At 36.3% G+C, this 24,911-nt stretch overlaps 1 protein-coding gene across 1 annotated transcript in view; it reads left to right on the plus strand.

The window, feature by feature from the left end:
- Positions 1-24,911, plus strand: part of UNC13C (unc-13 homolog C) — a 542,478-nt gene that overhangs the window by 413,371 nt on the left and 104,196 nt on the right. Inside the window, 4 exon segments of the mRNA XM_038580464.1 lie at positions 7,181-7,277; positions 7,937-8,080; positions 15,401-15,478; positions 20,369-20,446. Of these exon segments, the coding sequence (XP_038436392.1) occupies positions 7,181-7,277; positions 7,937-8,080; positions 15,401-15,478; positions 20,369-20,446 (397 nt within the window).

Raw genomic sequence — 24,911 nt, forward strand, 5'->3', positions numbered from 1 at the left:
GAAAACACCTAACAACTTAGAATTCTAGAAGCATCAAAAACATCCTTTTAAAACAAGGTGAAATAAGTATATTTATATAACTGATAAGCTGAAAAAAAATTTCAGTAGACCTTCACCAAAAATATATAAGCCATGCTGCAGCTAGAAGGAAAATGACTGAAGATAAAAATTCAGTAATGTAGTAAATAATACAATGCATTAGAAAAAGCAAACAAAGACGGATAATTAAAAATGCATTAACTATTTAGAATAAAAAATCTGTAGAAGAAAGTAATACATAGAATTAAAATATAAGACAACAGTAGCATAAAAACATATATATAATTTATAGAGTTATATAATTATAACTCTATAATTCTACTTGGAGATTATACTTTTTTTCAGCAACTGAAGAATCAGACAAAATCAATAAAAATACAGAAGTTTCAACAACATGAATAACACACTTAAAGATATTTATCTATCTGTATCTGGTCACCCAGAGGTTCCATAATTTTTTGTGGGAATTGTTTATACACACACACATACCTGTCTACAATTTATGACCAACAATGATAAAACACACATTGTTATCATGTACACATTGTACATATACCAAAATAGACTACTTGCTGAACCATAAAACAGGTCTAATGGATTTTAAAAGATTGAAATATATACTATATGTTCTTAGACCACTGTGGAATTAAGCTAGAAACCAACTCCAGAAGATAAGTAGAAAATGAGCAGATAGGCAAATTAAACAGAATGTTCTAATTCCTAAGTAAAAAAGAAATCAGTGTAAATTACAAAATATTTTGAACTAAGTGATAATATAGCATATTGAAACTTGTGGATTGCAGCTAAATTACCTTTTACATGTAGCTGTATAGTTCTCCTAACACCATTTATTTGAGAGGCTGTCTTTTCTCCATTGTATACTTTTGCCTCCTTTGTCATGGATCAAGTTAATGTATAAACATGGGTTTATTTCTAGACTCTCTACTCTGTTCTGTTGATCTGTGTGTTTTGTGTGTGTTTGTGTGTGTGCATGCCAAAACCACATTGTTTTGATTTCTATAGCTTTGTAGGATAGTTATAAATTGAAAAGAGTGATACCTAAAGCTTTGTTCTTATTTCTTCAGATGCTTCAGCCATTTGGGCTCTTTTGTGATTCCATAGAATTTTCAGGATTATTTGCTCTAGTCTTTAAAAAATAACATTGGAATTTTGATAGATATTTCACTGAATCTGTAGATTGCTTTGGGTAATATAGACATTTTAACCACCTCAATCTTCAAATCCACAAACATGGTATATAGGTATATATTTCCACTTATTTGTATCACCTTCAGTTTCTTTGATCATTGTATTATTTTCAGAGTACAGTTCTTTTGCCTTCTTGGCTAAATTTATTCCTAGGTATTTTTTGATGCAATTGCAATAAAAAAAAACTTTGTTATGTCATAGAAGATTGCTTAAAACCAGAAAACAATATAAAAAATCTTTCCACTTATTGGAGCCAAGGAAGGTAAGACCCTTTATTCTCCAAGGAGCTCCAATAATACTCTTGGATGATTGTTCAGTCGGAGTGACGGACACCAGATACACCACAATGACATCTTTTAAGTGCTGAAAGAAACACCGACAACTTAGAATTCTATAAGCGTAGAATTCTAGTTTCCCCTTAGTTTATTACAGTGGTTTCTCTTTCTGATAGTTCATTTTTAGTGTGTAAAAGGGATACTTGATATGGTTTTAGTCTTCTTCAATTTACTAAGACTTGTTCTGTGGCCTAACATGTGCTCTACCCTGAAAAATATTTATATGTGCTTTAAAAGAATGTGTATTCTTCTGCTTTTGGATGGAGTGTTGTGTATATTAATTCCTTTGTTCTATGATGCTGTTCAAGGCCTGTGTTTACTGATTTTCTCTCTAGATGATCATTCCATTGATGTAAGTGAAGTGTTAAAGGTCCCTACTATTATTGTATTACCATGAATTTCTCCTTTGTCTATTAAAATTTGCTTTATGTATTTCGGTGCTTCTGTGTTGGGTACATAGCTATTTACAAGTATTATATCCCCTTGTTGGATTGAATCCTTTATCATAATGTAATGCCCTTTCTATCTTGTTACAGCCTTTCTTTTAAAGCTGATTTTGTCTAAGTATTGCTACTACAACTTTATTTTTGTTTCTCTTTGCAAGGAATAGATTTTTCTTCAGTTTCAGTTTATTTGTATCTCTAGATCTGAAGTGTATCTATCATAGGCAGCATGTGTGTGTGTGTGTGTATATATATATACACACACACACACACACACACGACCTGTTCTTGATTTTGTTTTTTTATCCATTTAACCACCCTCTTGCCTTTTGACTGGAGCATTAAGTCCATTTACATTTAAGGTAACCATTGATAGATATGTACTTCTTGCCATTTTATGGTTGTTTTCTTTTCAACCATTTTATTTTTGTTTTTGTAGTTTTTCTCTGTTTCTTACACAATTCTCGGGTGATTTGGTGACATTCCTTAGAGTTATGTTTGTATTTCTTTCTCTTTAATTTAGATATTTGGCCTGTGGTTACCACAAAGTTCATATACAATATCCTATGTATATAGCAATCTATTTTTTTATAGCAATCTATTTTAAGTTGATAGTTGCTTAGGTTCAAGCATGTTCTAAAAGAACTATATTTTTACTCTTCCCTTAATTTTTTGTTTTTGACATCATACTTTACATGTCATTGTTTTGTGTAACCTTTGACTAATTATTGTAGGTCTAAATGATTTCACTATTGTCTTTTAACCTTCATTCTACCTATGTAGACGATTGAAGCCACACCTTTTACCACTACCAGTGAGATCTTTTTTCTTTTATTATTTTCTTGTTTGTTACTTATAGCTTTTTTATGTTTAAAGAAGTTCCTTTAACATTTCTTGTAAAGCCAGTTTGTTGTCAGTGAACTCCTTTCACTTTTGCTTGTTTGGGAAATCCTTATGCTTCATTCAGTTCTGAGTGATAATCTTGCCATGTATAGTATTCTTGGTTGTAATTGTTTTTCCCTTCAGCACTAGAATATATTGTGCCACTATTTCTGGCATGTGGGTTTTCTGCTGAAAAATCAGCTGATAGTCTTGTTGGGTTTTGCTTGTACTTAAGTAGTTGTTTTTTCTTTCTGCTTTAAGAATTGCTATCTTTAACTCTGGACACTTGAAATATAATGTTTGTTGGTGTGGCTCTCTTTGGATTCACCTTTTTAAAAAAATATTTTATTTATTTATTCATGAGAGACACAGGCAGAGGGAGAAACAGGCTCCATGCAGGGATCCCAATGCAGGACTTAATCCTGGGACTCCAGAATCATACCCTGGGCCGAAGGCAGGCACTAAACTGCTGAACCACCCAGGGATTTCCTGTACTCATCTTTTTGGAGATTCTGTGTGATTCCTGGACTTGGAGGTCTGTTTCCTTTACCAGGTTAGGGATATTTTTAGCCATTATTTTTTCAAATAGGTTTTCTGACCCTTCTATCTTTTCTCCTTCTGTGACCATTATAATGTGGATGTTAGTATGCTTGAGGTCCTAGGGGGTCCCTTAAACTATCCTTATTTATTTATTTATTTATTTATTTATTTATTTATTTGAGATTGATTGATTGATTTTAGAAAGAGAGAGCACATGCAAGGGGAGGGTAGAGGGATAGATAGAACCTCAAGCAGACTCTGTGCTGACTGAGCACAGAATGTGATGCAAGACTTGATCTCACAATCCTGAGATCATGAACTGAGCCAAAACCAATAGTCAGACACTCAACTGACTAAGCAAACCCTGGCACCCCCACTGTCCTCATTTTTTAATTTCTTTCTCTTTTTGATGTTTGGTTTGGATGATTTCCACTACCATGTCTTCCAGATCACTGATCCATTCTTCTATATCATCTAATGTTCTGTTGATTTTCTGTAGTCCAGTTTTTTTTTTTTAAGATTTTATTTATTTATTCATGAGAGACAGTGACAGAGAGAGAGAATGGCAGAGGCAGAGGCAAAGAGAAGCAGGCTCCCCATTGAGCAGGGAGCCCAACACAGGATATGATCCCAGTACTCTGAGATCATGACTTGAGCCCAAAGCAGATGCTTAGCTGATTAGTCACCCAGGGACCCCACAGTTTTCATTTTAGTTATTGTAGTCTTCAGTTCTGATTGATTCTTTGGAATATTTTCTTTCATTGTTGAAGTTCTCAAAGTATTCATCCATTCTTCACCTGAGTTCAGTAGGCACCTTTATGCCCATTTCTTTGAACTGTTTATCTGGTAAGTCACTTATTTTCATTTCATCTAGTTCTTTTTGGGGGGTTTTGTCTTCTGTATTTATGTGATATTTTTTGACATATTCTTGTCTCCTCCTTTTGTCTCTTTGTGTTTGGTTTTATGTATTAAATAGATCAGCTAATTCTCCTGGTCTTGAAGGAGTTTTATGCAGAAAGTATGCTGTGGGGCCTGGTCATCTGCCAGGTGCCCCAAGGGTTTCCTCTGCGTGGGCTGTATGCACCCTCCTGTTGTGGCTAGAGGTTGTTGTTGTAGTTTTTATTGTGTTTTTTGGTACACAATTGCTTGTGTAGGGGGCTGTCCCTTGGCAAGCTGTCTGCTAGGCCCCACTACAACTGCTATGGGCATGCTGGTGAGTGGGGTTGACTCTGCCCTGTGTGGCCAAGGGACCTGGATTTGACTGCTTCAGGGGTGCTGGTGTGCAGAGTTGGCCCTTGCATGGTTACAAGGCCCAAGGGAGGTCAGGTCTCTGGTTGGATAACTGTAAGGCCTGTTTGTCTGTGAGTTCTGGCTGCAACTGTCACAGGGACTCTATTGGACAGGCATATCCCTAGTCCTCAGAAGCATTGCTTGCAGGAGCCCCACTGCTGGTCACCATGTATGGTGGAGCAGGAGATCGATCGGAAGGGGCCCCACTACTGGCTGAGATCTCCAGCCTTGCGTGGCAGTGTGGGAAGCTACTTGAGAGGAGGGTCAGGGCAGGGGATTGGTTGGGAGAGTCTGCAGGGAAATGCCAGAGTGGGGCAATTGGTGCTAGTATAGTAAATGGAGAGAGTCAGAAAGGGTGCCCAACTAAATAAAAGGGAAGTAAAAAGAACATGGTTTCTACCAGGCTTCTTTTCCCAGAGAATGTTCCAACAGATCCCTGCCCTTGTATCACATGCTGTAAAATTAGTCAATGGATCTCCTTCACAGGTAACTCAGATGCATTTCAAACTGCTGCCTCCATGCTGGGATGCAAAATGAGTGAGATTGAGTGCATGTCCTTTAAGAGTGGAGTTTCCATTTTCTGTTGCACTCTGGCTCTCCTGGTTATAAGCCCTGTCGGTTTCCAAAGACAGATGCTGTGGGCAATCATCTTCCTGGTGCAGGTTCTCTGAGCTATGGAGCCCAATGTGGGTCTCAGACCCCTTATTACCCAGGAAAGGCCTCTACGCTGGTGGGTCATTGCAGTGGAGGGTACTGGTCCTGACGAGACCACCTCTCCACCTATCTTAACTGTCTGCATGTGGCTTTATCTTTATATCTTTAGTTGTATAAGATCTGTTCTGTTAGTCTTCACTTCATTCTCTGAGATAATTCTGTATATAATTGTATATTTTGGTATGTCTATGAGAGGACAAAAGCTCAAGATCTTCCTACTCTGCCATCTTGGTCTCCTCTCTAAACATTATGTTTATAGAGTGATTCAGTAGGTTAAGTGTCTGCCTTCAGCTCAGGTCATGAGCCCATGGTCCTGGGATCAAGCCCTGCATCAAGAAGCTCCTGCTCTCCCTCTGCTTGCTTCTCCCCCTGCTTATGCTCTCTCTTTCTGTCAAATAAATAAATACAATCTTTGGGGGGAAAAAGAAGCTATAGGACAACTAATAGAATTTAAAAAGTAAATATAGGGGCTCCTGGGTGGCTCAGTTGGTTAGGTGCCTGACTTTTGATTTTGTCTCAGGACATGATCTCAGGGTCATGAGATGGAGCCCTGGGTTGGGCTCCAAGCTAGGGGTGGAGCCTGCTTAATATTCTCTCTTTGCCCCTCCCTTTCTCACATGCTTTCTCTCTCTCTTTCTCACAAAAAAATGAATATGATAAGTCTGTATAAAAATTAAATGTCTATGTAGTAGCCACAACCAATTACAAAATTATACACAAACCTTAGCATTTAAATAGAATTAAACTATGAGAAACAAATGGTGATGAAAGATGTGCAAGCCCTCTACTCAGGCAACTATAAAATGTTACTAAGAGAAATTTACGATGAATTAAAATAAAATAGACAGTGTTCCTAAAAAGATGCATTATTGAAAAGATAGTAATTCTCCTCCCATTGACCTATAGATTTAATGCAATCTCAAAAATTCCAGCAGATATTTTTGTTCAAATTGACAAATTCACTCAAAAAAATTTAAATAGAAATGCAAAGGGCTAAGAATAGCAAAGGTAATCTTGAATCTTGAAGTGGAGAAAAAAAAAAAAAACCCTGGAGAGCTGCATTATTAGTTATCAGGACTCGTTTAAAAGATACAGCTATTAAAAGAATGTGTTGTTAGTGCATGACAAACAGACCAATAGGACAAAGTAGTCTGGAGACAAATCCATATATACCATTGCTTGATTTGTACCAAAGATGCCAATTGGAGGCTGTGGGGGAAAGGATGCTCTTCTGAATAAATGGTGCTATACAGTTGTACCTCCACATGGAAAAAAGAACTTTGAAACTTAGACCATTCTCAAAACCCAATTGCAGATGGATTGTAGATCGTAACAAGCCAGAGGTAAGCACCCAGGATCATTTACAGGAGATGATCAGTATGGATGGAAGCCCAGCAATAAAGTACTAAAAAGTGAGAGAATGGCATGATAGGGAGCAGCACACAAGATCTATATTTTATAGGATTTTGAATTGCTGTGGGGATTGAGTACTAAGCATATTTAAAATAGCATGGGAGGCGCCAAAAAAGAGATGGACACTGAAAGTAAATAATCAGGGATGTATTTGATGAAGTAAAGCTAAAGGTCTCTGAGGAAGCAGAACTGCCCAAAAGGGAATGAAAAGAGATTTCTGGTCCTGAATTCTCTCATATAAGAAAAGAGCAACATTCACTGCTAATTATATGCAAATTATATCCTTTATAGTATGTAACATTATTAATTTTTTAGGTGGTTTGAGCCTTTTGTCATGCAGTGGCTGGATGAAAATGAAGATGTATCAATGGAGTTCCTTCATGGAGCACTGGGAAGAGACAAAAAAGATGGAGTGAGTTTAAATTACTTTAAGACTGCTTATTGTCAAGATTCAGTCATGCTACTCACTTTTAAGATAATGGGAATTGTTAGGCTCATTATTATTAATTAAGGTTTATTTTAATCCTCTAATGACCAAAATAAATGTAAAACACAACTTTACAGGACTGATAGGAACTCAAGGGAATTGTTTAAATTAGCAACAAAAAAATCAATCACCTTCTTGCTCTAAGATTCCTTCACCTCTTGAACTGATCAGAGTCTAAAAGTTCGGTAGACTTCTGCAAAACTCCCTTGTCCTGAAATCTTTCCAGGATTTCGAGATTGGGAGCAGACCCCATCCAGATCCCTCTAGAACAACTTAAACATGTTGAGCCACAATATCTTTCTAAACCATCCTCATATCTGTGGGAAATGGGAAATAAAAAGAACCAGACCCTGAAGGTAGCAATGGAGAAACCAATTAATAGCAGCCTGCCCCATGATATTAGTTCTAATACATTTTCCAGAAAAGGATATGAATGATTTTGAGATGGGTAAGCATTTTATTAAATGAGAAGGCACACATGAAATAAGGGTACATGTTAGAGATCGAGTGATTTATGTGAAATGACTCTTTCTCCACACTCCCTCTAATGTGCTTTTGGATGGTTTTGCCTTCTCTCCCCTCAGTTCCAGCAGACATCTGATCATGCCCTCTTCTCTTGTTCTGTGGTTGATGTCTTTGCTCAGCTTAACCAGAGCTTTGAGATTATTAAGAAACTAGAATGCCCTAATCCTGAAGCATTATCTCACTTAATGAGAAGATTTGCAAAGGTAAGTTAAAGGAAACAAATCCTTTCTTGTCTGGGATTGTGGCATGTTGTTATTTTCTTTCACAGAGCCTAACTAATGTTGTTTGTAGTTTTCTCTGACACCAGTACCCCAATTTCATTTAAAATTCTTGTACCAATAGGTTTGGTTTCCAGGTTTGTCATCTTTCTTTCTGCCCTTCTTGTTTCTTAAAATGGATTTATCATTCTTTAAAAACCTATCTGTTATTCACATTGGTGACTCAGTCGTTTGTAACTGAAGAGACTAACTACTACGGGTGGCAAAATTATTTATTTCAGATGAAAATAAGCCTTGGCATTTCCTATTTAAATTGCAGGTATTCTTAACACACAGTATACTACAATGAAAAGTATATTAGAATTGGAGTAATGAAAACAGAGTTCTGATTTCAAATCAGCCAATAACGATAGTATGAGTCTGAGCAGTTCATTTCATTTTTATGAAATGTAGTTTTCTTAGTTGACAGATTGATTTTGATCAACCAGATTACATTCTTAAGATCTCTTCCCCCTCTAAAAGTCTAAAAAGGCTTTCAAAGTACTTACTGCTTTGCCAAAAGTTTCAAGGGAAATACAAGAATTAAAAGACGTAGTCCCTGCCCTTCAAATCTTAAAATAAAAAACCTCCTATAATAATCAAGGCCGCAGCACATGAACTAGTTAGAAAAGAGCATGAAGAAGGATACAATTTGGACTCAAGCATAGTGGGATCTACAGTTAAGTTGGGCACGAGGAAAACCAATGAGGGCTGAAATAGACAAAGATTTCACAAGAAAAGCAGACCTCAGTCAGCCTAAAAAGCCGTAGTTTAAAAAGTATCCTAAGCCTTGGGGGTAGCAGGAATAAAAGGAGAGGTAAAACAGAGCTTGACATGTGAAGAGTAAGGCGAAGCAATATTTTGGAGAAAAATAAAACAAAACCCAACCAAAAACAAAAATGTGCAGTGGGAAAGTAAAGATAGGTCTAGATCTTGCAGAGCCCTGCTGTCTGGAGTATGAAGTTTAGACTTAATCTTCTGAACAACCTAAGTAACACTGGACATCTTCTGAACAACCTAAGTAACACTGAAATGGATTGTTTAAACAATCCATTTAAACAGGGTAGTGGCATGACAAACGCAGTAATGTAGGGGAAGTGACTGGCATGGTCCTCTGTCTGACTGCCCTATGATTGAGTATGGCTCGATGGTTTGGATGATGGTGGAGGTCTCCACTGTTCATCCAACAGATACTTACTCATTACCTCACTCACACACTTTACTAGCCACTTTGAGAGATGTAGCCATGAATAGGCATTTTCTCTGACCTCATAAAAGCTTATAATGGGAGTGCCAAATCTATGACAAAGTCCAATGCTATAAATGTCATCTCAGAAGTGAAAAGATACACAATACATATAACCTTTAACATGTTAAAAAATAAGGAAATGCCAAAACTCAGTTAAGTTGTATATTAATTTTCTAGGGCTGCCATAATTAAATATTACCAGAAAATGGTGGCTTAAAAAGTAGAAATATATTTTTTCACAGTTCTGGAGGCTAGATGTCTGAGATCAAGATATTGGCAGATTTAATTTCTCCTGAGGCTTCTCCCCTTGGCTTAAGGATGGCAGCCTTCGAACTGGGTTTTTACACGGTTCTTCCTCTGTGTATATGCTCCCCTGGTGTTTCTGTGCATGCCCAAATTGGCTTTTCTTATAAAGTCAGTTTACTCAGGGAGGCACTTCAAGGGGATCTGGGATCATTCCAGGGAGGAAGCCCTGAGCTGTTACAAGCTGTTACTGTTTTGTTCAAGTCTTGATATACCAAGGTTGCGAATAGGGCTGGGAGGTGCCTGGCTGGAGTTTAGTCAAGGAGAGAGTCTTTGTCACCCTCTATCATTCTGTGACTTGAATTCTAGACTGAGAGATCCTAAAGAAGAGAGAGCATAGGATTAGTAGAGAGCTGATGGAACTACAGTTGGAAAGTTAGGTCCTCTATGAAGAACAGGCAAAGTGGCCAGACATCTTTAACAGAAAATTAGGAGCCATAATTTAAAAAAAAACAATAAAAAGGCTGAAAAAAAATGAGGAGCCAATGAAGCTTTAAGGTACATAAAGTGTCGGCCTAAACCATATTCTTAGTTTACTATCAAATTTTTTGAACTCTAGTCTTTACATGTTAATTAGGAAAACAAAAGTAACCTCCCACTTTTAAAGTTAATAGCTAAAAATCATTGATTTTGATAATCTCCAGAGGGAACTTTCTTGGTAGCAGCTGATTTCAACTTCCCAATGTGGTGAATCCTGCAAGTAAGCTCTGCAGGAGAATTATTCTAAAAAATTCTCTTTTCTTGACAAGCAGCTGTGTTTTGGGTGACGGCCAAGAGAACAATGAAATGGGGTCATTAGGGATACTGTTGAAGAAAGTGTGTCACATGCTATTCTTGGAACTCTGTGGAACTCATGGAAGCAGGGTCATAGGAGAAATCAGTAATCTCAGAGTTAATATATTTAGTAACATACTATTTTAATTGTGAACGATATTAGAAAGGTAACTAGAATTCACCCTCAGGGTAGTCAGGTAGCAGGTTATGTAAGGTGGAGGCAGGGAAGCACCGAGAAAGCAGGAAAGCTGCCCTGGGCTGGAGGTGCTGGGCTCCAGGTCACCCTCCCCTCCTTGGCAGTATGGACCTTGCTGTAGCTGTGAAGCTGGACCCTGCCATGTTTAGACTGCCGGAAGTGTAAGCAAGTGGGCTGGAGGAAATTATAAACAGGTGGGAGGATGCAATAAGGCTTATGTCAGAATCACACTCAGGAAAGCACATTCCTTGAAGTGTGGAGAAAAGAACTAGGCTCCACATGTCATTAAGGGAATGTAAGCTTTTATTGGCACACACACACAAAAATGTTAAATACCTAAAATATTTTTAATCCATGTAAATTCAATACTACCCAATTATTATCACAAGGAAATAATGTAAGGAAAAAACGTGTTTTCTGGGGAAGCAGAAACTGGCAATTTACAATGAAAGACAAATTCTATTTTGTCAGGATGGTTTTTAAAAATCATAAAAATAAATATAGGACTTTGTGGTTAATATCATTAGCCATTTCACAGTAACTTCAGACTATTAGAATTTGTTTTGTTTCATCAGATGTGACCATTAGTCTTAAAAACCCTATCCTTCTTGGGATTGGGATCCTTATAACAGAGTATTGAAATCATATTCTTTTCCTGGGACTTATATTGATTTATATTGATTTGTCTCTCAGAGAAAAGACATAATTAATGATATCTGCAAACATTTGGGAAGAGTTAGCATTCTAAAGTGGGACTTAAAGGGATGATTTGTTTTTACTAAAGCGTATATAAGGCTGAATATATCAAACAAATCTTCACATTTCATAGCTGTGAGAGGTGAGGAGTGCACATGGGTAGTGAATATTTCTATGGCTATACTGCTGCTTTTGTTAAGTATGAGTAGTTTAAATAAAAAAGTGATATAAAGTAGTGATACCTTCATTAATTATTAAAAACAAACCAACAATATTAATGGAGTCCTGGCTATGAATCTGTTTTTTGTTTGTTTTGTTTTGTTTTGTTTTGTTTATTAAGTGTCCAGGGACTGGAGATACTATGGTGAATGAGATACACATATTTCTTGTTCTTTGAGAACATAATCCTAATTTGCAAAAGCATAGATGCTTAATTGAACATTGCTATGTGCTAATCACTTTACATATATTGTCTTACTTATTCTTCACTACAATCCCATAACATAAATACTGTTATTTTTCCTAATTATTCAAATGATGAAACAATCTTAGAAAGTTTCAATAACTCAAAGAAAGCACTCAAATAACTCAAATGAAATGCTTTTAATCACTAAGTTATACTCCCTTCCCAGTCTGGTGTCCTCACAAATCACTTAGTAAGTCGAAGAGCAGAATCTCAACATTTATTTTTACTCTTTGAGCCAAGCCTAGGCAACTAAGGGGGATTCTATCTTCTGCGTGGGTTAAAATACAGTGCTAGAAAGCTCCTAAGTGACATTTCTAATGTCACTTAACAGATACTACATTTCTTATCCTCCATGTATTCACTAATACTAAATATTTCAATGAATAGCATGGGGCTGAAAAGATGGATTTTTGAACTGGGGTTCTTATCTTACTGATTGCAAGAGTCATACCCTAGAGGGACCTAGTATTGACAGGATATTTAATCCACATCCAATAGCGTGGCATTAGCTCAGGAGATCATACTGACTGATTGATAGCTATCGCACTCAGTAACAAGAGTAGCCACACACCTCATGAGAGTAGACTGAGGATGGGAGATATTTTGGTCATCCTGCTTGATCTTTTAAATGCAGAGAATCCTTGGTTTCAAGGCCATAATCCTGTTTGAATTTTATTTAAAATGGAGCTCTTTGAATGGTAGTTCCTTTGCTGCATCCATAAATGAATCATCAGTACCTCATGACTCTCTCTTCATAAAACTCTACTTTGTTATAGAACATGATGCAAACAGCTTCTGTCAGGCTCTGGCCTCTCTCTGTGTGCTGTCCCCACTTCTTAAGCCCAAGAGTCCCACAGACATACGTTAGCTAGGTCCACACACTCAGGAAATTCTATCTTCCAGGCTTTGCTAGCTAATTCTTCCATCAACAAGTTCTCTCTGAAGAGTTAACCTCCCCCCTGCTGTGTATTAGTTAGGACTGTGGTTTTCAAACTTTAGCTTGCATCAGAATCATCTTGAAGCTTTCACCAAAATTGCTGTCAGCAGACCTGGGTTAGGACCAGAGAATTTGAACTTCCAAGAAGTTCCTAGGTGATGTACTAGGGGCTATCATGTGTACTAGGTAATGCTTATGATGCAGTTGGAGATGTGTCTTAGGCAGGTATGTCTCAAGTAACTGCTTGCTAGTATTAAAGAACTAATGTCCAATAGGGTTTGACTTTGTTGAATAAATTAAAGTGAAATTGAGTTGCCCTTAAAGTGTAAGTGCACACTTTCATTCAGGTATACTTTGTACATTAGTAGAGACATGGGTGGTCTTAGAGCCATTGTATCCACAAAACTTACGAGCACAAGGCCTTAAACCATATCCTACATGACTGAGCTCTTAACCTTACCCACAACTCATAACCACTTCCTAACCATTGGCATTTGTAGGTTAGTGGATGTGAGATCCTAAAATGTGTTAATTGTTCTCCAGCAGAAATTCAACAGACTAGGGTTTTCCTGTGAAATACAATCAACTCTTGGGCCTTGGGGCATACCTTGAGAATAATCAGAAGTGAATGTCTGGATTCCCCTCCCCAGACTTTATCTGAGGCAAGTTATAATCTCTTAGTTATAACAAGCTCCTAAATCAGACTTTGCTTTGTTTTTGTTTTTATAACAAAGTGAAATGATTCTTTGAGTTTACACTGTAAACTGAAAGTCGTGCTCATATGTACAAGTGAATTGGTACTTTTTAGGTAAGTCCCTAAGTAATTTCCAGCATTATATCTGAAGCCAAATTTGAACAGCTGCATTTGGAAGATATTTCAGTCTGATCAGCCATCTGTTTTCTAGATTTACTGGTCTTCTGCTTGATAAGATTTGGATTTTCCAAGGCCAACTTTCTATTTAAACCGATGCATATTACCACCATACTTTGTACTTCCACAAAATATCAGTTTTCTTTCTGCATTTTATCCCTACTTTCAGGTTTTCCCTTTGATCTTAAATGTCTTTGAAACAAGTTCATAGTTAGATTTGGTGAATTCAGGTTTGTTGGTTAAGAAGCTAAAGGAGAGATGTTTAGAGTGTCTCCTCAGTTGATCTGAGCCACAAAGAAAATTCAGATGAATATGTTATACAAAAAAGGGATACGAATTTTTTGTCCTAGCTTTTCTGTGAAAAGAGATAGTCTTTATCTACAGCTATTGTTGTTTTCTGTCTTCTGAGAAAATCATATCTGCATTTGGCTTATGATAATTCAAGCTATGTAAGTAAAAGTAGTAGGATAAAAATTCATCAACATATCTTTAAGTAGTTGAAATTAAATTTAATAAAATGTATTTGTTTTTCCTAATTTTACATAATTAATGGAAGCAGAAGGCATCCTTTAGCTCAGAAATAGTAAATGGAGAAGGAAAAATATAGAATTAGGATGAAGAGGACAGAACAAAGGCAAAAATTAGGAAAAATATTTTTAGATAATAATGCACCAGTAACTAATTTAGTAAATTAAAGGTAAATGTATTGAGACAGTATGATACAACAAAAGTCTTAGGGATGGGGGATCCCTGGGTGGCGCAGCGGTTTAGCGCCTGCCTTTGGCCCAGGGCGCGATCCTGGAGACCCAGGATCGAATCCCACGTCGGGCTCCCGGGGCATGGAGCCTGCTTCTCCCTCTGCCTGTGTCTCTGCCTCTCTCTCTCTCTGTGTGCCTATCATAAATAAATAATAAAAAAAAAAAAATTTAAAAAAAAAAAAAAAAAAAGTCTTAGGGATGGTCTTTGATATTAATAAGGTTCCTTATCATAGAAAATTACTGAAAATATTTCTTACTAAGGAATATATACAGGAATGCTCTGACACTACTTATAATTCTACAAGGTATTTAGAAACACTGTAAATAGTTGAGAAATGGGATCCCTGGGTGGCTCAGTGGTTTAGCGCCTGCCTTTGGCCCAGGGCATGATCCTGGAAACCCAGGATTGAGTCCTGTGTCAGGCTCCCTGCATGGAGCCTGCTTCCCCCTCTGCCTGTGTCTCTGCCTCTCTCTCTCTCCCTCTCTCTCTCTCTCTCTTTCTCTCATGAATAAATAAATAAAATCTAAAAAAAAAAAAAGAAAGTTGAGAAAGTTACCACCACATATATATGTGTGGTGAGGATGAGAGGAGAGTAGGAACTAGAAACCGTGAAATAGGAGTCAAAGCATAAGATTAGTTGTCTGGGGGGCAGGGGGAGCATTAGTATCATTAAGTAGTAAGTATGTAAGCATAGAGGAGGTTGCCACAAAATCACATATCTTCTGAGTGTTTGGTAAAGTTTGAAATAAAAAAAAGTTGTATGATGGGGCAGATATGTTCAAAGGGAATTAATTCATGTGGAATATCTCACATGTACTCAGAAATATTACAAATTGTCATCTAAACATAATAGTTTGAGATCCTTCTTTTGGCAAGGGTACAGATTTAATCACTGCATCTGGCCCCCTTTTAGCTGAATAAAACATGAAAAGTTTTCCCGGATTAGCATTAAACTGGCTAGTGTGTGTAAAACTGGATACATTTAACTGGATACATTTCACATTTTTTCCTCTAGACTATCAATAAAGTACTGCTTCAGTATGCTGCGATTGTATCGAGTGACTTCAGTTCATATTGTGATAAAGAAAATGTGGTAAGTAAAACTGTCTCTGCTTTCAAGTATTCTTCAGCTGAGATCCACTTTTTTAAATGAATAAGTAAGTAAGAGAATTGTTTTTCTTTCTGTTTTCAAGGAAAATAGGGAATAGGTATTTAAAGAAATTATTTGAATACTTCTCTAGGTATCCTGACCTAGTTACAATATAGAATTCAGAGGAAGGTTGAGAGCATCTCAGCCAACTTGTGGTTTTCCATGATGATAAGAAACAAGACTCACATAAACAATTAACAACCCACATAATCATAAGACATTGAAGCTGAGATCTAGGAATTAAAGCTTGTTTATGTTAACACCAATAGCATAGTTTGGACACTGGTACAAAGTGAGCACAATTTATCCTTCAGTTTTCAAATAAATTAAAATAGTTAATGCAAGAAAAAGTGCTGGTTTCAACTTTAATTCATTAACTTAGCCTTTTACCTTTTGGATGATTAAGAAAATCTTTATAAAATTCAAGCCAGCATTGGAACTTAAGGCACAAAGAGAAATAAGATATACTGATTATACTCCAAATCACTTTAGTTTTAGTCTCTGGTGGAAGGTGAGATCTTTCCTATTTACCAAATGTATTATTAGGAGAAATACATTGGTAACATTAAGGAATTTTTTTAAAACGCTGAAAAAATATATTACAGAAATTAGTACTAGATTGTTAAAGAGGATAATCAGTTTTCTCCTCTTAAAAAATTAGTTCCCACGATCAGGCAAGTCTAAAAGAGAACTCTCACTGAAACCTCATTGACCTCTTGCTAACAGCTCATTAATATAAGTCAGACTTAATGGTTCTCAAGGGTCTCAGAAGATGCTTCTTTCCCTTCAATTAATATGCTGCCTAGAAATTTTATTACAACTCCCAGGTATCTCAGCAGTGATTTTTAACTGCTGCTGATTATACTCTAATAGGCAAGATAGAATACTTATTTACTGAAAGCATGTATTTTCAATTAAATTTATAATACATTTGCAAAGTATTATGTTGAAAATCAAAACAGCACCAGATAATTTCAGGAAAAATTCTGACCACACTAGGATAGCCAACGTGAAAAAATTGTAAAGGCAGCTATGAATTACCAAGGATAATTCTTGTCATTCAGAAAAGAAAATCAGCCTTAAAAAGACCCCCGCAGACTTTCACTGATATGTTATACATTACATTAACTATACATTAGCATTTTACAGTTTATTTTTATTTTTTAAAACATTAAAAAATGTTTTAAAAATGTTTTTAAAAATATAAGTTAACATTCTACATTTTATTTTTAAAACATTGGAGAAAAATTGTAAATCAATGCTCATAATTAATAAATAAACAATATATTATTCTTTGTATTTTGTTTGTGTGTTTTATACTTTTCCAAATAAAGAAAGAAAACACCCTTGCAAATATTACAGCTCAGGAACTTCTCCTCAGTAGTTTTCTTTCCTAGTTCTTAATATCTTAATGAGTCGTAGACTCTCACTCAAATGCCAAGCATTGTTTCAGCTTTTCCATGAGAGAATAACAATTAACAGCTTAGTTTATGCTTTTAGCTGAGATAAACTGAAGAGATTGTTTTGTACATTTATTTAACTACTATTGATTTCTTTCAGTATCAAGAACATTAAAAGTTTTTTTCTCAGTATATCTATGGCCAATATACTTATTACATATGCAAATTGATCTATAAACCTTTAGAGAGAGACATCCTGTAAGAGATAAACATAACTTTGCTTTCCTAGGGGTCAGAATTACAGATGACAGTTAAAATATCTGTGAAAGAATGATTATTATTTTCTGTGATGTTTCACATAGAAAATGGATCACAAGTTTTTTAATCCCTTTTTCCCATACTCCAAAATATAGCAAAGAAACATATATAAATCAGAATTACTTGATTTTGAATACTTAAAAAAATATTTTTCAACTCAGAAACTGACTTTGTCATGGAGAAATAACCCTAGTCCCAACAGAACTAATTTTCATATTCATTATAGTTTCAGTTCCTAACTTTTTTCCAGATTTAGATCAGATGAAATGTATCATGATATTTTTAGGGAAAAAGCCAAATTATATACAAATAAAAAGATGACAACTTCCACATAGGTTATTTTATCTACCAAAACTCATCAACAAATGATACTTCTAGGGGATCCCTGGGTGGCTCAGCAGTTTAGCGCCTGTATTCGGCCCAGGGTGTGATCCTGGAGTCCCGGGATGGAGTCCCACATTGGCTCCCTGCATGGAGCCTGCTTCTCCCTCTGCCTGTGTCTCTTCTCTCTCTCTCTCTCTCTCTCTCTCTGTGTCTCTCATGAATAAGTAAATAAAATCTTAAAAAAAAATTCTCACAATCCTCCCACGTGAGTACCATTAAAAAAAATACTTCTAAATTAAGTTAATGTTCTCTTTACTGTGTGTGCTATTTGTTTTGTTTTCAATGACTATAGAAGTGCTTAAAATAAAAGCCATTTCCAGATTAGGTTTAAGGTAGATTCATGTAATTCAGTCTTCAGTAGTAGTTTGATAAATTGATATTTCAACATTTCAAAGGCAGAGAAAACTTAATGAAAGAAGAGAGTCTTGTGTTTATTTTTACCTCTCTCTGGATAACTGAATCTCTCTCTCTCTCTTTTTTTTTTTTTTTTTAAATATGTAGCCTTACCTGGAGTCCATAGCAATCCATGCCAAGTGAGCTCATAGTTCATTTTGTTTCTTAGTTCTTATTTTCCATTGGAAATAGTCATATTAAAAGGGCTTGGAAGTTGGTGTTTATACAGTTGGTACTATAGTACTGTTACATGTGCCAAAAAAGATAAACTTAATATCCAATAATAATAGAAGAGTCTACCTAGCTAACTTAGAGCCAGGGTTACAGAGTGATACCACCTTTTACCCATGACTCTTCCTGCCTCTCATTAAGAGTCATGGTCTTCCTTTGACCTTCATTTTCTCTCTGGTAAGTTGTCAAATTCAAGCTAAATCATCCCCATCTCTGATGGAAAAAAGAAAAGAAGAAGAAGAAAGAAAAGAAAAAAGAAAAGAAAAGAAAATGAAAAGAAAAGAAAAGAAAAGAAAGAGCAACCAAGTGAGAGAAAGGGAGCAAGATAGGAAGGAAGGAAGCAAGAGGAGGAAGGGAGGGAGGAAGGAAAGAAGAAAAACCCCAATGACCCAGCCCCTAGTGAGGGTTCAGTTTGTTGCCTTTGGGTCAAGATGCTAAATGCCTAGAGAGTCTTGACCATATGTACCTTGGAAAGGATAAGCCCTGATCAAGGGGCTCTCAGTCACAGCTGGGGATCACAGTCATTAGTGGAATATTGGGTTCAGCTACCTGAACAATATCTATGGCAGATGTATCTCAGGTATCTGTGTTAGAGAAATAAAATATTTATGCGACCAGAATCAAAGAAATGGAATCCAAGTTTAAAATTGTATTCATAAATCGAACTTAGGATGTGGTCACTTTAAGAATCAAGTAGGAAGTTTTTCAAAGGTCAGTAATGTGGTTAAAGTAATAATAAAATCTTTCCACTGATGAGTGCTAACACCTCTCTGATGCCTTGTAAACACTCTCTATGCCTCTCTAATTCATTATTGGCTCATCTCCCAGAAACTTGGAAGATATATCCATTTTCCTTTCACTATTTTCCTCCTCCAAATCAACTGGCTTTTTGGAATCAGAATACAACAAATATTATTCTGTAACTATTCTCAATTCTATTTTCCAATTATAAATTACTATTATTCTAAGTCCACATCTAGTCCTGTCACAGAGCTTTCCATCTCTATGCTATTGTTCTATTTCTGCCTCCTTGGAAACACTGAGTCAAAAAAACATTTTTAAACATGTATTCTGTGGAAGGCTCTGTGCAGTACTCTTGGGAGTAAGACAAAGCAGAAGACATAGCACATATGGTGTATTTAAGGTCAGTGGGTGAGATAGTGAAAAGCAATATAAATGTAAAGCTAAATAAATGTCAAGTGAGTACAGAAGAATATAGACCAGGAAAGAGAAAGCTCAAACCTGGAATGATGGATATGATTCAGATAGGCAAAGAGGTTCAAGTGAAGAGGCCACACGCCAAGCCAAGTCAGCATCAAGAAAGCCCAGGTGTTTTGGAGAGAATAAGCTGCTTAAAGGGGAAAGTTACTTATAGTGCAGTAGACAGAGTAGACAGAGATGGGAAGGGAAAACTAGTTTGGAGCCAGATAATTAAACATCTTGAATACCAGTGTGCAAACTTTATCTATAGCCAAAGAGAATACATTAAAGGTGTCTTCCCCCTGCCTTGTATTTTTATTTTTATTTTTTAAAAGACTTTATTTATTTAAGAAAAAGTGTGTGTGCACAAGCAGGGGTGGGGATAGAGGGAGAGGGAGAAGCACACTCCCCCAATGAGCAAGGAGCCCCATGAGGGACTTAATGCCAGGACCCTGAGATCATGACCTGAGGCAAAGGCAGATGCTCAACCAGTGAGCCACCCAGGTATCCCCCACCCCCTTAGTATTTTTAAAATTCAGATGGTGTTTTGGTTTTTTAAATGGTGAAATAGTGGAAAAGTTAAACCATTATCTTTTTCTTAAAGTGTATCTTTAAAAACAGAATTTGGCTCAATGTTAAGAATAAAAGAAATATTAGTAGTAAGTCCCAATGATTTATTGTCTGGGTTTATTATTAAATTGCATTCCCCAAAGTGGTAATATTTCCCTCTTCCGTTCTTAACTCTTAGAAAGTATAATGAAAATAACAGAATTATTTTGTTTGCCAAATATAATAGGACTTCAGTGATAGTTGTATACTTACCACATTTAAGGTATACTCATTCAATAATTTAATGTATGAAGGATTCTCACACCACCTTTTTTGTTGTTGTTTGCTTAATTTAAAGCCCTGTATATTGATGAACAATATTCAGCAATTGCGGGTCCAACTGGAAAAAATGTTTGAATCCATGGGAGGAAAAGAGGTGAGTATATTTTTATGCCTGCATTTGCAAAATGTCTACTTAGAGATTATTAGCAGCATATCTTTTTGCTATGGAAAGTGTCATAATTAAGTTTTTTACATGGGTTAACTAAAGAACAGAAAGTGATATTATTCTAAAATACCATTAACAACTAAGGTGATCATTAACCACAACAAAATACTGATAGTAAATGCATCAGAAGTGTGAATGTGAGGAGGGAGATGGTCAGTAGCCTTTTGTAGTGTGTATCATCATATATACACAAATATATATATGCTAATGATCTATAAAGTTCTTCAAACTACAGATTTTTTTTCACCATATTACACAGTGTCAAGTTGATATCAACATTTTTGTTCTGAAATGTGCTTTGTGGCACTAGCAGTTTTTGAGGTATCAGTGGTTTATTATTCACATCTGAAACTCTGTCAAAATGTGTTGCGTGCTGTGTCTGTAATGTGTTGTGTCTTTGTCCAACATCTTTGACTTGCAATTCCCCGAGAAGAAGAAGGAAGGAGAAAGATTCTTTTATGAGGTTTGTGTTAGTAAGCATTTTATCCTTTACCTGGCTGTTTCCTCCAAACCTAAAGACCATTGCACTTCTTATTTATTCTCATTTGCTTGTTTGAATCAGGCAAACAGTGAAATATTAGCTGTGCACCTGCCTCCTGCTCTTGCCACAGTATTTCACAAACCAACATGAGCATCCAGGGACCTGGGGACTGGAGTCAGTGCCAGAGGGAACGTCACATGGCTGGCACCCTCCCACCCCCATCCTTCCCTAAAACAACCCCAAGGGCAGCAGGGATGTAGAAATATTTCTGTTAAAGATTTTAGTTACAGTGTTCCTTACTGTGGTAAGTGTATGAGATGTATGTAAAGCCAGGTCGGATTTCAAAGCAAAGATCCCTTTTAATTGTAAATTTACAAGGCTGCAAATTTTTTTTTTTTTTTTAATACCTGACTTCTGAAGAAGTCAGGGGATGTTGCTGTTAACTCCAAGGAGACATTCATACGTTTCCCTTCCTACAATGTCTTTTTTGCTCTTAGAGCCTCACTCTTTTGAAAACTAAACCTATTTAGTATCCTACAAATGGGAAACACTAGGATAGGTGTTGAAGGTGCAACACTTCAAAACGAGCTTTCATGAGCTGTGCTTCCACTGCAGTATCAGTTTATTTTGTCTAAAATAAGGCTCCATTCCCTATGGTGTGTTAGTGGTTTTTGCACAGTATAAGGGCATAAATCTCCTTTCGAATTCTTTTGCTGAATTAGGGGAGCACTGGCAATTGGGGATCATGTTGGAGAGTCCCTTTTTAATTTTAGTGATGTTTTATATTCAGACTTTAAGTGCACTTACTGTTTGAAGAGCCATGAAGATATCATAATTTCTTGTGGGAGATTTTGCCTCCTTTTGCTGAATTTTAAAGACCACAAATCATGTAAGGATAAAGTTATATTTTAAATGCCATATTTTCAGAAATTTATCCTAATGCTACTTCTGTTTCCTTACTATTCCATGGTTAGACTCTAATGTGAGTAATATGTTGCTGAGCTGAATATCAATAAGACAAATCTGACCTTCATTAAAGGAACCTGTGTGTGCCAAGCCACTCAACTAACCAAAAATGTTGTGGGGCATCTTGTTACCCAGTAGAAATGGATTCTTTACCTCGCATAAAATTGTCAGTTTGAAATGTGTGGAATTCACATTATAATTTAGTTACAGTTCAATAGCTAAATCATAGAACTTCTTTCTGGAGAAAGTAATGAAGAAATACTGACATGGATGCCTTCTCCCCTTATGATTCTTGCAGGATCAGTTGCTAAATTCCTTCTACATAATTTAAAGGGAAAACTCAATTCAATCAATGCAATGAATGTCCAGTTTCTAACAATGTAATTTGTTAGGGGACAGCATGGACCCTAGCTCCTTTCTTTCCCTGCTTTTGAATCTTCTACATCCCTTCCCTCTTTATCATCTTTTGATATTCTGTTTCCTTTCTATGCACAGTTTCTTTTATCTGATTATTTTCTACTTTTGCCTCATCATGTGTTATCAGAAAAGTGTTTGGCAGGCCCAGTCAGCCCTGGCATGGGGATTGATGAAACAGCAGGAGGAAGCAAGACCTGAACCCAAGTCTGGGTGTCTCAGTCAGCCTCCATAGAGAAAGAACTGTGATTAATAGAGATTTATGTTAGAGTTGCTACATTCACCTTCCTCCAGGCCCCAGAATCTCAAAATAATAGGCTGAGCCTTTCCAATCCAGTTATGTATGTATGACACTATCTATGTGAGTTCCCTAACTTGAGGCTTTTATAAAGATGAAAAAGCATTTTATTGAGAATGACAGAATTTACCCTTTGACATGAGAAGTTTATAGGGACTTAATGCAGGCATGTGCGATGGTCTTTAAAGGGAGTGTAGAAGAACCAGTTCTTCTCTCCCAATGGAACAGGCTATAAAACCTTGACTGGTATTGTTGAGGAAAGCTTCCCAGTCTAGTTCTTCAGTTTCTTATATTTTTGTCCCCTATCACCTGTGCTAGGATATGCACTTCTTGCTACAAAAATTTAATTAGCAAATGATTAATTGCTTGAGTACTTGCTCCAAATAGTTTTTGATGCTATGTATTTATCAGTTGGCTCCTAACAGCAGCATGGCTTGCCTCTCATACTGTCTGCAGAGTGCTGACCACTTGCAGGCCGGTTGCATGATGCTGTAGCTCTCTGCTGCTTGAACCCACCACTGTTGGGCCAGCTGTTCTCTCCTTATAGATCAACCTCTTTTCCCTCTGGAAACAGAAATAATTTTTAAAGCCTTTTCTTTAGGTGGAAAAAAAAAAAAAAACCTACTCTCTTTCTGGAGTCCAAGTTGGCCTAACACTTTGACAGTCCAGGGATGATGCTGTTTGCCCTCAATGGCTTCAATAAAAAACAGTGTTTGAGCAGACACTGTTACTAACTGCATGCACAATATCCTGGAAACCATCTGGGCACTTCTTCTTCTTCTTTTTCTTAATCTAGCACCTATTTAGAAAGAAAAGGGAAGATCAAATCACTAAGTATCTTCTCCTATATTGTGACTTTCCAACATAATTCCTTGCATAAAAATTAAGAGCATGTTTTGGCATAACAACACTCTGATTACTATAAAGAATATAAAAAATATAATAAGTCACACAAGCCATGAAGCAAACATAACCTTAGAAATTAAGGCCAGAGTCTGTGTTGGAAAAAAAGCATCTCATGTGATTTTTCATGTGCATATTGTTTTGGGATACACTAAAATAGATAAAGTAGCCAATCCACAGTATGGGTTGACTTGTGCTAGAAGTTAAAATATGTGCACCTCTATCCCCATACTGCATTACTGTTCCCCTTATGACAAAGTAGCAACAAGGTGATTGTCAGGATGCCAGGTAATAATTTTCATCATTAGTGAATGATCATTTTATCATCCTAAAACAGCTCAAATACCTCAAAAGTGAAACAGATATACTTTGGCTTACATTATTTCAATAGTTTGTTAAATTCAGTATAACTTAGTATGATTCAGTGTAAAACATTGCAAACAAATATATACACTGTATTCATTTTTTCATAAAAATGTATTACTACAGCCTATGAAAAGGACTCAGTTGCATTTCCTTGATCTGCAATCTAATTTATACAAGTACATGAAAAAGAAAATCAGATAATCCAAAATTTAATTTCATTTCAGGAAGTCATGAGATACTGGTTATGAAGCTCTGGAGAGTTTGTAGTAATTTATTTAAAAGAATTCTGACTGTGCTGTGTAAGCAGAAGAGGCATTACTCCTTCATAATATTGCATTGGTACAAACATCCTGAATAGTAGAATCCATAATTATCAATAACTCTGCTAACTTACTGACAGTACTCCAGATGCTAAAAGTTAACCATCATTAAGACATTTAGGGGAAATGGAGGCATTTGTTTGCTTAGCTAAATTCTCATATTCTGCTGGCCACAAAGCAAACTAATTAGATATAATGGTAATATTATTTTTATTGGTACATCTCAAAAAGAATTGAATCTTGACTGATTTCATTGTCGTAAACTTTCCTGAACAGGGCTGACCAAGAATTCTGGAAAATAACCTCATCTATCCTAAATATGTGTATATTTTAATGAGTAGAAGAGCATTGTCTATATCCTCTTTTCATTTTTTAATGTTGAATTTGAAGAGTTAGAAACTGCATCTGACCCAAAAGTGTACACATGTAACTGATTGAAATTCACTGTAAAACCTATTAGCTGTAAGGACTTAGTCTTCAGCTAAGCAAATCCTTACCAGAGAGAACAGAAGTTGACCCCTATTATATTTTACTTAGCATTATCCTTTTAACTTTATACTTGCTGGCAACAGGGGATTGAAGAACACTTGTTTAAAGGAAATAATACTTTATGCTAGTAGTTCTCGAACTTCAGTATGCATCAGA

Source organism: Canis lupus, chromosome 30, assembly GCF_011100685.1.
Source record: "Canis lupus familiaris isolate Mischka breed German Shepherd chromosome 30, alternate assembly UU_Cfam_GSD_1.0, whole genome shotgun sequence".
In the NCBI taxonomy this organism is placed as follows: domain Eukaryota; kingdom Metazoa; phylum Chordata; class Mammalia; order Carnivora; family Canidae; genus Canis; species Canis lupus.